Here is a 13,660-nt window from a genome sequence, read left to right as displayed (position 1 = left end):
TCGGTTGGCAATTACAGAGGTCAAACGTTTCCTGTAGTTCTTGACCAGGTTTGCACACACTGTAGCAGGTATTTAGGCCCTCTCTTCCATGCAGATCTTCTCTAGATCTGTCATGTTTTGCGGCTGTCGCCGGGCAACACAGACTTTCAACTCCCTCCAAAGATTTTCTAATGGGTTGAGGTCTGGAGACTGGCTAGGCCACTCCAGGACCTTGAAATGCTTCTTACAGAGCCACTCCATAGTTGCCTCAGCAGTGTGTTTGGGGTCATTGTCATGCTGGAATACCCAGCCATGTTCCATCTTCAATGCTCTTACTGAGGGAAATCTCATGATACATGGCCCCATTCATCCTCTCCTTAATACGGATCAGTCGTCCTGCCCCCTTTGCAGAAAAGCAGCCCCAAAGCATGATGTTTCCACCCCCATGCTTCACAGTGGGTATGGTGTTTTTGGGATGCCATTGATCATTCTTCTCCCTCCAAACACGGCAAATGGAGTTTATACCAAAAACTTAGATTTTGCTCTCATCTGACCACATTACATTCTCCCAATCCTCCTCTGGATCATCCAGATGGTCACTGGCAAACTTTAGACGGGCCTGGACATGTGCTGGCTTAAGCAGGGGGACCTTTCGGGCGCTGCAGGATTTAAATCCATGACGACGTAGTGTGTTACTAATGGTAACCTTTGTGAATGTGGTCCCAGCTCTCTTAAGGTCATTGACAAGTTCCCCACGTGTAGTTTTGGGCTGATTCCTCACCGTTCTCAAGATCATTGATACCCCACAAGATGAGATCTTGCATGGAGCCCCAGGTCGAGGGAGATTGTCAGTGGTCTTGTATTTCTTCCATTTTTTAATAATTGCGCCAATAGTTGATCTCTTCTCACCAAGCTGCTTGCGTATTGTCGAGTAGCTCATCCCAGCCTTGTGCAGTGCTACAATTTTGTCCCTGGTGTCCTTAGACAGCTCTCTGGTCTTGGCCATGGTGGAGAGGTAGCAGTCTGACTGTTTGAGGGTGTGGACAGGTGTCTTTTATACAGATAACCAGTTCAAACAGGTGCCATTAATACAGGTAACGAGTGGAGGATAGAAGAGCTTCTTAAAGAAGAAGTAACAGGTCTGGGAAAGCCAGAAATCTTGCTGCTTGGTAGGTGTCCAAATATTTATTTTCCACAAGAATATACAAGTAAATTGTTTAAAAATCATACAATGTGATTTCCTTTTATATTTTTTTCAGATTCTCTCACAGTTGAAGTGTACCTATGATGGAAATTACAGACCTCTCTCATCTTTTTAAGTGGGTCAACTTGCACAATCGGTGGCTGTCCAAATACTTTTTTGCCTCACTGTATGTCCAGTGGTACTGACGTATAAATCCAGTGATACTGCTGTATATGTCCAGTGATACTGCTGTATAAGTACAGTGATACTGCCGTAAATGTCCAGTGGTATGGCCATATAAATCCAGTGATACTGCCGTATATGTCCAGTGGAACTGCCGTATAAATCCAGTGGTACTGCCATATAAATCCAGCCCAGTGATACTGCCGTATATGTCCAGTGGTACTGCCATATAAGTCCAGTGGTACTGCTGTATAAATCCAATCCAGTGGTACTGCCGTATGAATCCAGTGGTACTGCCATATAATCCCAGTGATACTGCCGTGTATGTCCAGTGGTACTGCCGTATTAATCCAGTACAGTATTACTGCCGTATAAGTCCAGCGTTATTGCCATATAATTCCAGGGATACTGCTGTATATGTCCAGTGGTACTGCTGTATAAATCTAGTGGTACTGCCATATAAATCTAGTCCAGTGGTACTGCCGTATAAATCCAGTGGTACTGCCAAATAATTCCAGTGGTACTGCCGTATAAGTCCAGTGATACTGCCGTATATGTCCAGTGGTACTGCATATAAATCCAGTCCAGTGATACTGCCGTATATGTCCAGTGGTACTGCCGTATAAATCCAGTGGTAGTGCCATATAAATCCAGTCCAGTGGCACTGCTGTATAAGTCCAATGGTACTACCGTAAAAATCCAGTCCAGTGATACTGCCATATTAGTCCAGTGGTACTGCCATATAAGTTTAGTGGTACTGCCATATAAATCCAGTCCAGTGGTAATGCCGTATAATTCCAGTGGTACTGCCATATAAATCCAGTCCAGTGGTACTGCCATATAAATCCAGTGATACTGCCGTATATGTCCAGTGTTACTGCCATATAATTCCAGTGGAACTGCCGCATATGTCCAGTGATACTGCCGTAAATATGTCCAGTGGTACTGCCGTATAAATCCAGTCCAGTGGTACTGCAGTATAAATCCAGTCCAGTGGTACTGGCATATATGTCCAATGATACTGCCGTATATGTTCAGTGGTACCGCCGTATAAATCCAGTGATACTGCCGTATATGTCCAGTGGTACTGCCATATAATTCCAGTGATACTGCTGTGTATGTCCAGTGGTACTGCCGTATAAAGCAAGTCCAGTGGTACTGCCGTATAAATCCAGTGATACTGCCGTATATGTCCATTGGTACTGCCGTATAAATCCAGCGGTACTGCCATATAAATCCAGTCCAGTGATACTGCCATATATGTCCAGTGGTACTGCCATATAAATCCAGTCCAGTGATACTGCCGTATAAATCCAGTGATTCTGCTGTATAATTCCAGTGGTACTGCTGTATAAATCCAGTCCAGTGATACTGCCATATATGTCCAGTGGTACTGCCATATAATCCCAGTGATACTGCCGTATATGTCCAGTGGTACTGCCGCATCAATCCAGTGGTACTGCCGTATAAATCCAGTACAGTGGTACTGCCATATAAATCCAGAGGTGCTGCCATATAAATCTAGTCCATTGGTACTGCCATATAAATCTAGTGGTACTGCCATATAATTCCAGTGGTACTGCCTTATAAGTTCAGTGATACTGCTGTATATGTCCAGTGTTACTGCCATATGAATCCAGTCCAGTGATACTGCCATATATGTCCAGTGGTACTGCCGTATAAATCCAGTGGTACTGCCGTATAAATCCAGTCCAGTGGCACTGCTGTATAAGTCCAGTGGAACTGCCGTAAAAATCCAGTCCAGTGGTACTGCCATATAAGTTCAGTGGTACTGCTGTATAAATCCAGTCCAGTGGTACTGCCATATAAATCCAGTGGTATTGCCATATAATTCCAGTGGTACTGCCGTATATGTCCAGTGGTACTGCCGTATAAATTCAGTGGTACTGCCGTATAAATCCAGTCCAGTGGTACTGCCGTATAAATCCAGTGGTACTGCCATATAATTCCAGTGATACTGCCGTATAAATCCAGTGAGACTGCCGTATATGTCTAGTGGTACTGCTGTATAATCCAGTCCAGTGATACTGCTGTATATGTCCAGTGATACTGCCGTATAAATCCAGTGGTACTGCCGTATAAATCCAGTCCAGTGGCACTGCCATATAAGTCCAGCAGTACTGCCGTAAAAATCCAGTCTAGTGGTACTGCCATATTAGTCCAGTGGTACTGCCATATAAATCCAGTCAAGTGGTACTGCCGTATAAGTCCAGTCCAGTGGTGGTGCCGTATAAGTTCAGTGGTGCTGTCCTGTGCTGTATACTATTTACTCCAAATAAAGGGGTTATTAATATTGAATCCAAATAATTTTCACAGGGTTTGCCCTGTGTGATGTAGAGGTATGCTCTCCTGTGCCGCATATTGTTATATAACTCCAGAAAAATAATGGAGAACAAACATTTGAGGATAAAATAGGGAAAGATCTTTTGTACTGTCTACTTTTTTTCATGTCTACCTTTTGACCCTGTTGACCTTTTGACTGTCTAACATATGGTGTTTATATATTGACTTTCTAACTAGACACTGTCTATTATACCACACACTTAGACAATAGACAATAGAGGTGGCTTTTTAGCTTTTTTTTGTGTTTTTTTCAGGAGCTCTTGGGCTTGTTGTTGGACATCCAATAGACACAATTAAGGTAAACAACCAAGGTTTAATTAATGCGTAAATTGAGTGGTTGAAATTTAACAGATTACTAAAATTAGACATGTTTTAAACTACAACCTGTTCATATCAACTTAATAATGTGATAAATGTTGTTATGCTGCAGGTTCGTCTACAGACACAGTCTAGGTATCATGGAATTATAGACTGCATAGTGAAAACCTATAAGAAAGAATCAGTAAGTATATTGTGTAGTCCAATTAAAGGTATAATGTAGCTATTTTGCCCAAAAAACACTAGATTATATCAGTATATGTAACACAAGACATAAACCTATATAGAGACGATGAGATCCATGCCTCTTCACTTTAGAAGTCGGAAAAGGTGAATTCTTTTAAATTGAACTCTAGGAGCAAAATAATTAGCTTTATGTTTTGCACTAGGGATCAGTTCAATTAGGGGTGAGTTGCAACAGTGTATAAGTGCCAGCAACGGAAGCAGAACTCACCCCATCGTGGCCCGATCTCATCCTGGACTTGTTGTTTTTGTTCGCAGCCCCATGGAATTGCAAACAAAAATCTGTCAGTCTGTCGGCACCATAAGTGCGTGACTGGTGGAGCAGATTTAACATGTGCAGAGAGATTTTGATTTGTGAGAGGATTGTCAAAACTCAAATCTCGGTTGTGTGAAACTAAAGCTGCCCCGCATTTGTGGGCTACATGTTAGAAGTGGAGTGGGCCACTGCACAGTCTCCAGCCAAATGGGGAAACTTCATTCTCTAACCAAGATGGCCACCGACAGTGTATCTGTGCATATGTGGTGCCAACTTGTTTTGTCGCTGCAAAAACGAGATTTATGGAAAGAACTTACTGTTGTTAAATCTCTTTCTGCAAGGTACACTGGGCTCCACAGGGAATAACATTGGGGTGTAGAGTAGGCTCTTGATCCGAGGCACCAACAGGCTAAAAGCTTTGACTGTTCCCAGAATGCATAGCGCCGCCTCCTCTATAACCCTGCCTCCGTGCACAGGAGCTCAGTTTTTGTTAACCAGTTCAACGCAGTAGCAGGTAAAAGAGACGACAACCGTTAGTAGCCACATACACCACATTCTCACAACAGGAGAAAGTGTCAGCGGCTAATGCCATACCAACTCAAAGAAGCTAAGTGCATCAGGGTGGTATGGCATCCAAAGGAAGCATCCTGGGAGGCGGAAGAATCGAAAGCATAGAACCTTATGAACGTGTTCACTGAGGACCACGTAGCTGCCTTGCACAATTGTTCAAGGGTAGCACCACAGCGGGCTGCCCAAGAGGGCCAAACAGACCGAGTAGAATGGGCCTTGATGGTAGCAGGAGCTGGAAGGGAAGCCTGTACATAAGCATGTGTAATCACCATTCTAATCCATCTGGCCAGGGTCTGCTTGTGAGCAGGCCAGCCACGTTTGTGAAAACCAAACAGTACAAAGAGAGAATCAGACTTCTGAAGGGATGCAGTTCTCTTCACATAGATACGGAGAGCCCGTACCACATCCAAAGATCGCTCTATGGAAGACAAGCCAGGAGAGGCAAAGGCCGGAACCACGATCTCCTGAATAAGTTGGAAAGAAGACACCACCTTAGGTAAGTACCCGGGACGTGTTCTAAGAACCGCCCGGTCACGGGGAAAAATAAGATATAGGGACCTACAAGACCGATAGATACCTACAAGACCGACCCAGATCCAACACCCGTCTAGCAGAGGCAATAGCCAGCAGAAACAATATCTTAAGAGAAAGCCACTTAAGGTAGCAGATTCAAGAGGATCAAACGAAGACCCTTGCAACGCCTCCAGAACCAGCAACAAGTTCCAAGGAGCCTCAGATGGGACATAAGGAGGTTGAATCCACAACACACCCTGAGTGAAAGAATGAACATAAGGTAAGGTCGCAATTTTTCTTTGGAACCGAACCGACAAGGCAGAAATATGAACCTTGATGGAGGCCAGACAAAGGCCCAAGTCCAGGCCCTGTTGTAGAAAGGCCACAAGCAAAGTACCAAGCAAAGTAAGAATTCCAGACCCTATGATAAATCCAAACAGAAGCCGGTTTCCGGGCCTTCAACATGGTTTGAATGACCACCTCAGAAAAAATCCTTTGGCCCTCAAGACGGAAGCTTCAAGAGCCACGCCGTCAAAGCCAACCAGGCTAAATCCTGATATACACAGGGGCCCTGAAGAAGGAGATATGGGCGCTGCGGAAGTAGAAGGGGACGCTTTATTGAGAGACCGAGAAGGTCTGAGAGCCAATGCCGTCTGGGTCATGCGGGAGCCATCAGAAGTAGGATTCCTCCTTCTTGCTTGAACTTCCTTATTACTCTGGGCAGGAGTGACACCAGAGAAAACACGTATGGCAGCCGAAAGTTCCATGGAATTGCCAGTGCGTCTGTGAACGCTGCTTGAGGATCCCTTGTCCTTGCTCCGAAGACTGGAACCTTGTGATTGTGTCGAGATGCCATCAGATCCACATCTGGAAGGCCCCACTTGTCCATAAGGAGTTGAAACACTTCTGGATGGAGGCTCCACTCACCGGCGTGTACATCCTGATAACTGTGAAAGTCCGCTTCCCAGTTTAGGACAATCGGAATGAATACTGCCGATATGGCTGGCAGATGGTGTTCCGCTCACTGAATAATCCTTGACACTTCCGTCATTGCCATGCGGCTTTGAGTGCCGCCTTGATGATTGATGTACGCCACCGTGGTGATGTTGTCCAACTGTACTTGAACAGGTCTGTTCTGTATTAAATGCTGGGCCAAGTTCAGTGAGTTGAACTCCGCCCGCAATTCCAGAATGTTTATTGGGATGAGAGACTCCTGCCTGGTCCACCGACCTTGAAGGTAGTGTTTCTCCAACACTGTGTCCAACCTCTCAGACTGGCATCCGTCATCAGAAGGACCCAGTTGGAGATACAGAAGGGACGACCTCTGCTCAATAGATGATCCTGCAGCCACCAGCTTAGTGACAGACGGACCTCCGGAGACAAGGAGATCATTTGCGACCTGATCCGGTAAGGCAGGCCGTCCCACCTGGCAAGAATCAGTTTCTGCAGAGGGAGGGAATGGAATTGAGCGTACTCCACCATGTCGAAAGCTGACACCATGAGACCTAGCACTTGCATTGCCGTATGTATCGACACTTGCGGACGAGATAGGAAGCATCGAATTCTGTCTTGAAGTTTCAGGACTTTCTCCTGAGACAAGAACAACCACTGGCTGTGAGTGTCCAACAACGCCCCCAGGTGCACCATGCTCTGAGCAGGGACCAGGGAAGATTTCTTCCAGTTGATGAGCCACCCGTGGGCATGCAGAAACTGGGTAGTCAGATCCAGATGGCGTAGGAGAATTTCTGGGGAACTTGCCAGGATCAACAAGTCATCCAGATACGGCAGGATCCTGACCCATTGATGGCGGATTACAGCCGTCATTACCGTCATGACCTTGGTGAAGACTCGTGGAGCCGTGGTCAAACCAAAAGGTAACGCCCGAAATTGGTAATGGAGGTTACCAACCGCAAACCACAGGTACTGCTGATGCGACATTGCAATGGGAATATGCAGGTAAGCATCTTGTATATCGAGGGAGACCATATAATCCCCAGGTTCCAAGGACAGAACAATAGAGCGAAGAGTTTTCATGCGAAACTTGGAGACCCTCACAAATTTGTTCAAGGACTTGAGGTTGAGAATGGGCCGAGAGGACCCATTCGGTTTCGGGACTAGGAACAGCGGTGAATAGTACCCCCTGCCCCTCTGAGCCAGAGGCATCTATACTACTTCTCCTGTGTCCAGGAGGGACTGTACCACAGAATGAAGAGTTTTTGCCTTCACCTGATCCGAAGGGATGTCTGTCTGGAAAAATTGATGAGGGGGACGATTTTTGAAGGAGACGGCGTACCCTCGAGTGACGACTTCCCGTACCCAGGCATCTGAAGTGGTCTTCAACCATTCCTGGGTAAACCCTAGAAGTCGGCCCCCCACCCTGGGATCCCCCAGAGGGAGGCCCGCCCCGTCATGCAGCAGGCTTGTCAGTTTTGGAAGCAGGCTGACGGGCAGCCCAGGCCCATTTAGGTTTGGGCTTAGTGGGTTTGGAAGTGCGAGCATGTTTCGGGTACGCCTGACCCTCTGCTTTCCCTGAAGGACGAAAGGAGCGAAAGGAAGTACTGTTAGCCTTCGGTACCGAAGGAGCAGTACTACGTAGACATGCCGTTTTAGCAGAAGCTAAGTCAGCCACTATCTTGTTGAGGTCTTCTCCGAAAAGAATGTCTCCCTTAAAAGGGAGCACCTCAGGGTTTTCTTAGATTCCAGATACACAGACCAGGACCACAACCAGAGAATCCGGCAAGCCAAAATGGACGTAGCAGAAGCCTTGGCCGCCAGAATGCCGGCATCAGAAGCCGCCTCTTTAATGTAATGAGAAGCTGTGACAATATACGACAGACATTGTCTAGCATGATGAGAAACGTTGGAAGGCAGCTCAGATTCCAACTCCTGAGCCCATGCTGCAATAGCCTCTGCAGCCCAAGTCGCTGCAATGGTGGGCCAATGCGCAGCACCAGCTAAGGTGTAAATTGCCTTTTAACAACCCTCCACATGCTTATCCATCGGTTTTTCAGAGACGTTACAGTAATTACAGGCAGACCTGAGGATACCACCAGCCGCGCCACCTGCGAATCCACTGGTGGGGATGTCTCCCAATTTTTACTTAGCTCCGCCGCGAGGGGATAGCGAGCCAGCATCTTCTTGTGAGGCGTGAATTTCTTTCATGGATTTTCCCAGGATTCCTGATGTATGTCAACCAAATGGTCAGAGTGAGGTAAAACTTGTTTAACCACTTTCTGATGTTTAAATCTGTCCGGTTTCTTAGGGGCAGTATCAGGCACTGGGTCATCAGTAATTTGAAGAATTAACCTGATAGCCTCCAACAAGTCAGGAACATCAACTTGTGAAACAGATTCCCCATCAGAAGCATCAGAATCAGTGTCTGTGGGGTCAGTATATACGCCATCCTCATCAGACGAGGTGTCTGGGACGTTAGTGGATTGTGAGGAAGAAATGGCCCGCTTAGGGGACCCCTTGGTCTTAGGCGGTCGAGGGTGAGATTTCTGTTTAGTCAGTGAATGGTTTAATTACTGTAACTGAGTGGACAGTTGATCTGCCCATGGTGGATTAACCACAGGGACCATAAGCGGTTGTACCGGTACAGGAGGTCCCATAGGGGGCATAAGTCTAGTTACCAGCCTATTCAATAACGTGGAGAAAGTCGCCCAAGGTGGGTCATTTTGAGCCCCCGTTGCTACGGTCCCACTGGGGGGTAAGGAAACCCCCAGAACCTGAACCCTCAGCTACTATATTCTCCTCAAACGTGTCTGCAGCGTCTCCACCACGCACTATGGGATCAGCGCCAGCTCCGTCGCCCCTTGTAGCTGACATATATGAAAGCTCAATTCAAGGCAACCCAGTACAATATCAGCAGCACAACACCTGGCAAGAACCCCCTGAGTAGTGCATTAGCACAAACAGAGAGTTACAGAGGTATATGGTGACTAAAAATCACAGAGAAAAATACACAATGAGTATATCTTGTGAAACACCTATATTAATAATAACCCTGACGCACTTAGCCCCCTCAGGTTACAGAATATAGGGATAGCAATCTGAGTGAGATACACGAAATGGAGGTCACACAGCAGCTATACGCACACACATAGTCACATTGTACAATGCAGAAATTATGACATGCAATAAAACTGCACTGGACTAGCAATACATAGTAATACTAAGTATAGCTATACACTTAATAGATATATCAATGCACAGTAAAGACTGGATGTATATCACAGTGTACTTGTACTAAATAACCCTGACTAAATGCACTGTTTCTTGACTAACACTGTCAGCAGACATGTAGAATACTTAAGTGTCCTGTAAAATGCACAACGCTGACATGCAGGCGGCTTTACAGAGGAGGATTTGCCCAAACAGTCCCAGGATCAGCTCAGCTTGTCCTAATGGTGCCCAAACGCTGACAGGGAGTGAGGAAGAGAGAGATATGCAGCTCCAGGGCGGGAACATTTACGCTAAATGGGGGCTGGAGGAGGGGCTACAGGTCAAAGCCTTATCCCCTTGCTGGACTTCACCAACGGGTACTGCGGGCTTTATAGCAAATGGTTTTTAGTAAATCCAACCTGTGCCCTTGCCCTGTTGGTCTAGTGGGGTCCCTGTACTGCCACAGTGTCCACGCCAGCGCGCGTGGACCGCCTTTCACCGGCTGCACCGGATCGCGATTTCCAGCCGGTCCCACCTGGGGGACCCTCTTACCTCCTCCCTGAGTACAGCCACGCGATCCAGGAGAGCTGCGATGGAGTGTGTGCAGTGGCATAACTACTGCCCCCGCAGTCCTCGCGGTGGCTTGGGGGCGAGGGGCTGCGGGGGTGCCACTGACTTAGTACAGATTGACATGCGGACGAGCGTCCGCATGTCAATCTGCGGTCTCCTTCCCTCCGCTGCTGTGTTGGAGGGACACGGAGGGCACCGAGCGCGCCTCTCCAGTGTCCCTCCTGGCTCTCCGGCCGGTCTAATAAAGGAAGTGCCGTTCGTGAGCTCTGATTGGCTCACGAACCGGCACTTCCTTTATTAGACCCGCTGGAGAGACAGGAGGGACACGGGAGAGGCGCGCGCTATGCGCTCCGTGTCCCTCCAACACAAAGGAGCGGGGGGGAGCAGGCATTTAGGAGGGCATATGTGGCACTGTGGGGGAATACCTGGCACTGGGGGCATATACCTGGCACTGTGGGGGAATATCTGGCACTGGGGGCATATACCTGGCACTGTGGGGGAATATCTGGCACTGGGGGCATATACCTGGCACTGTGGGGGAATATCTGGCACTGAGGGCATATACCTGGCACTGTGGGGGAATATCTGGCACTGGGGGGAGCAGGCACTGAGGGGGCATATGTGGCACTGTGGGGGAATATCTGGCACTGGGGGCATATACCTGGCACTGTGGGGAATATCTGGCACTGGGGGGAGCAGGCACTGAGGGGGCATATGTGGCACTGTGGGGGAATATCTGGCACTGGGGGCATATACCTGGCACTGTGGGGGAATATCTGGCACTGGGGGCATATACCTGGCACTGTGGGAGAATATCTGGCACTGGGGGCATATACCTGGCACTGTGGGGGAATATCTGGCACTGGGGGCATATACCTGGCACTGTGGGGGAATATCTGGCACTGGGGGCATATACCTGGCACTGTGGGGGAATATCTGGCACTGGGGGGAGCAGGCACTGAGGGGGCATATGTGGCACTGTGGGGGAATATCTGGCACTGGGGGCATATACCTGGCACTGTGGGGGAATATCTGGCACTGGGGGAACAGGCACTGAGGGGGCATATGTGGCACTGTGGGGGAATATCTGGCACTGGGAGCATATACCTGGCACTGTGGGGGAATATCTGGCACTGGGGGCATATACCTGGCACTGTGGGAGAATATCAGGTACTGGGGGCATATACCTGGCACTGTGGGGGAATATCTGGCACTGGGGGCATATACCTGGCACTGTGGGGGAATATCTGGCACTGGGGGCATATACCTGGCACTGTGGGGGAATATCTGGCACTGGGGGCATATACCTGGCACTGTGGGGGAATATCTGGCACTGGGGGGAGCAGGCACTGAGGGGGCATATGTGGCACTATGGGGGAATATCTGGCACTGGGGGCATATACCTGGCACTGTGGGGGAATATCTGGCACTGGGGGGAGCAGGCACTGAGGGGGCATATGTGGCACTGTGGGGGAATATCTGGCACTGGGGGCATATACCTGGCACTGTAGGGGAATATCTGGCACTGAGGGGAGCAGGCACTGAGGGGGCATATGTGGCACTGTGGCGGAATATCTGGCACTGGGGGCATATACCTGGCACTGTGGGGGAATATCTGGCACTGGGGGCATATACCTGGCACTGTGGGGGAATATCTGGCACTGGGGGCATATACCTGGCACTGTGGGGGAATATCTGGCACTGGGGGGAGCAGGCACTGAGGGGGCATATGTGGCACTGTGGGGGAATATCTGGCACTGGGGGCATATACCTGGCACTGTGGGGGAATATCTGGCACTGGGGGGAGCAGGCACTGAGGGGGCATATCTGGCACTGTTGGGGAATATCTGGCACTGGGGGCATATACCTGGCACTGTGGGGGAATATCTGGCACTGAGGGGAGCAGGCACTGAGGGGGCATATGTGGCACTGTGGGGGTATATCTGGCACTGGGGGCATATGTGGCACTGGGGGCATGTACCTGGCACTGTGGGGGAATATCTGGCACTGGGGGCATATGTGGCACTGGGGGGGTATATTTGGCACTGGGGGCATGTACCTGGCACTGTGGGGGAATATCTGGCACTGGGGGCATATGTGGCACTGGGAGCACGGCCCTAGCAACAAGCACTACCCCCTAGCAACGAGCATGACACCCAGTGCATGAAACCCCTGGCAACGAGCATGACACCCTGAGCATGAAAATCCCTGGCACCGTGCATGGAACCAAGAGCATGAAACCCCTGGCAACGAGCAGGTAATTTAAAAGTAATTAGAAGCCTTACTGTAGAACTTAATGTGTAATGGGCATTACGGTGTGTGGCATAATGTATCACGGACATTGCGGTGTGTGTCATAATGTGTCAGGCATTACGGTGTGTTGTATACTATATCACGGGCATTGTGGTATGTGGTATAATGTCTCAGGATCATTGCGGTGTGTGTCATACTGTGTCACAGACATTGTATGTGCTATAATGTATCAGGGGCATTGCAGTGTGTAGCATAATGTATAACGGGCATTGCGATTCCTGTCATAATGTGTCACAGGCGTTACGGTGTGTGGCATAATGTGTCGGGGGCATTACAGTGTGTGCATATTGTGTCATGTGCATTATTGTGTGTGGCATAATGTCTGAGGGCCTTTGCAGTATGTGGCATAATGTATACTGGGCATTACTATAAGGAGGAAAAATGACAAATAATGTCAGGGGCATGAATCAGGATTATTTTTCTTTCCTGTGGTGGCTAACGTCTGGGCGTGCAGGTTGCAAAACTGGGGTATAAGGTAGTCTTTTCCTGCAATACTACGCCCCTTTATGCGAAGCCACGCCCATTTAAATGAAGCCACGCCCCAAATTTGGTGGCGCGCGCCTTCGGCGCACGCATGTTTGTCCCTTTACCAGTGCCAATGATGGGGGCGGGGGGGGGGGGGGGGGGGCGCCAAATAATTTTTTGGCTTGGGGGAGAAAAATTTCTAGTTACGCCACTGGGTGTGTGACTGACAGATAAAAACTGGAGCCTCCGCTGTAAGTACCTGGCAACCAAGGAGTATACAGCGCCACTGGGGGAGGTGATGAAGCTGCAGCAGGAGATGTCTGACTGACATCTAACACTCACAGGGTCTCTGCTGCAGCCCTTGAAGTCTTAATTTTTCACTTAAAAAAGCTCTTCCACCTGTTGTATGCCTGCACTGCATGGCACCAAGGGCGTAGCTACCATAGGTGTAGGGAGTGCAGCTGCTATGGGGCCCAGAGCTGAAGAGGGGCCCACCTTACCTGTCAAATGACATGTGTTATATACATTTTTCACTATTG

At 48.7% G+C, this 13,660-nt stretch overlaps 1 protein-coding gene across 1 annotated transcript in view; it reads left to right on the top strand.

Annotated features, from left to right (window-relative positions):
• Nucleotides 1-407: 407 nt before the first annotated feature.
• The window catches only part of LOC134968678 (solute carrier family 25 member 45-like), a 45,336-nt gene continuing 32,083 nt past the window's right edge, over nucleotides 408-13,660 (top strand). Inside the window, exons 1-3 of the mRNA XM_063944196.1 lie at nucleotides 408-438; nucleotides 3,964-4,007; nucleotides 4,140-4,239. Of these exons, the coding sequence (XP_063800266.1) occupies nucleotides 408-438; nucleotides 3,964-4,007; nucleotides 4,140-4,239 (175 nt within the window). The remainder of the gene's footprint in view (nucleotides 439-3,963; nucleotides 4,008-4,139; nucleotides 4,240-13,660) is intronic.

This window comes from Pseudophryne corroboree, chromosome 11, assembly GCF_028390025.1.
Source record: "Pseudophryne corroboree isolate aPseCor3 chromosome 11, aPseCor3.hap2, whole genome shotgun sequence".
Taxonomy (NCBI): domain Eukaryota; kingdom Metazoa; phylum Chordata; class Amphibia; order Anura; family Myobatrachidae; genus Pseudophryne; species Pseudophryne corroboree.
The sequence above is the reverse complement of the archived record's forward strand: the minus strand, read 5'-3'. Positions and strand labels throughout refer to the sequence as shown.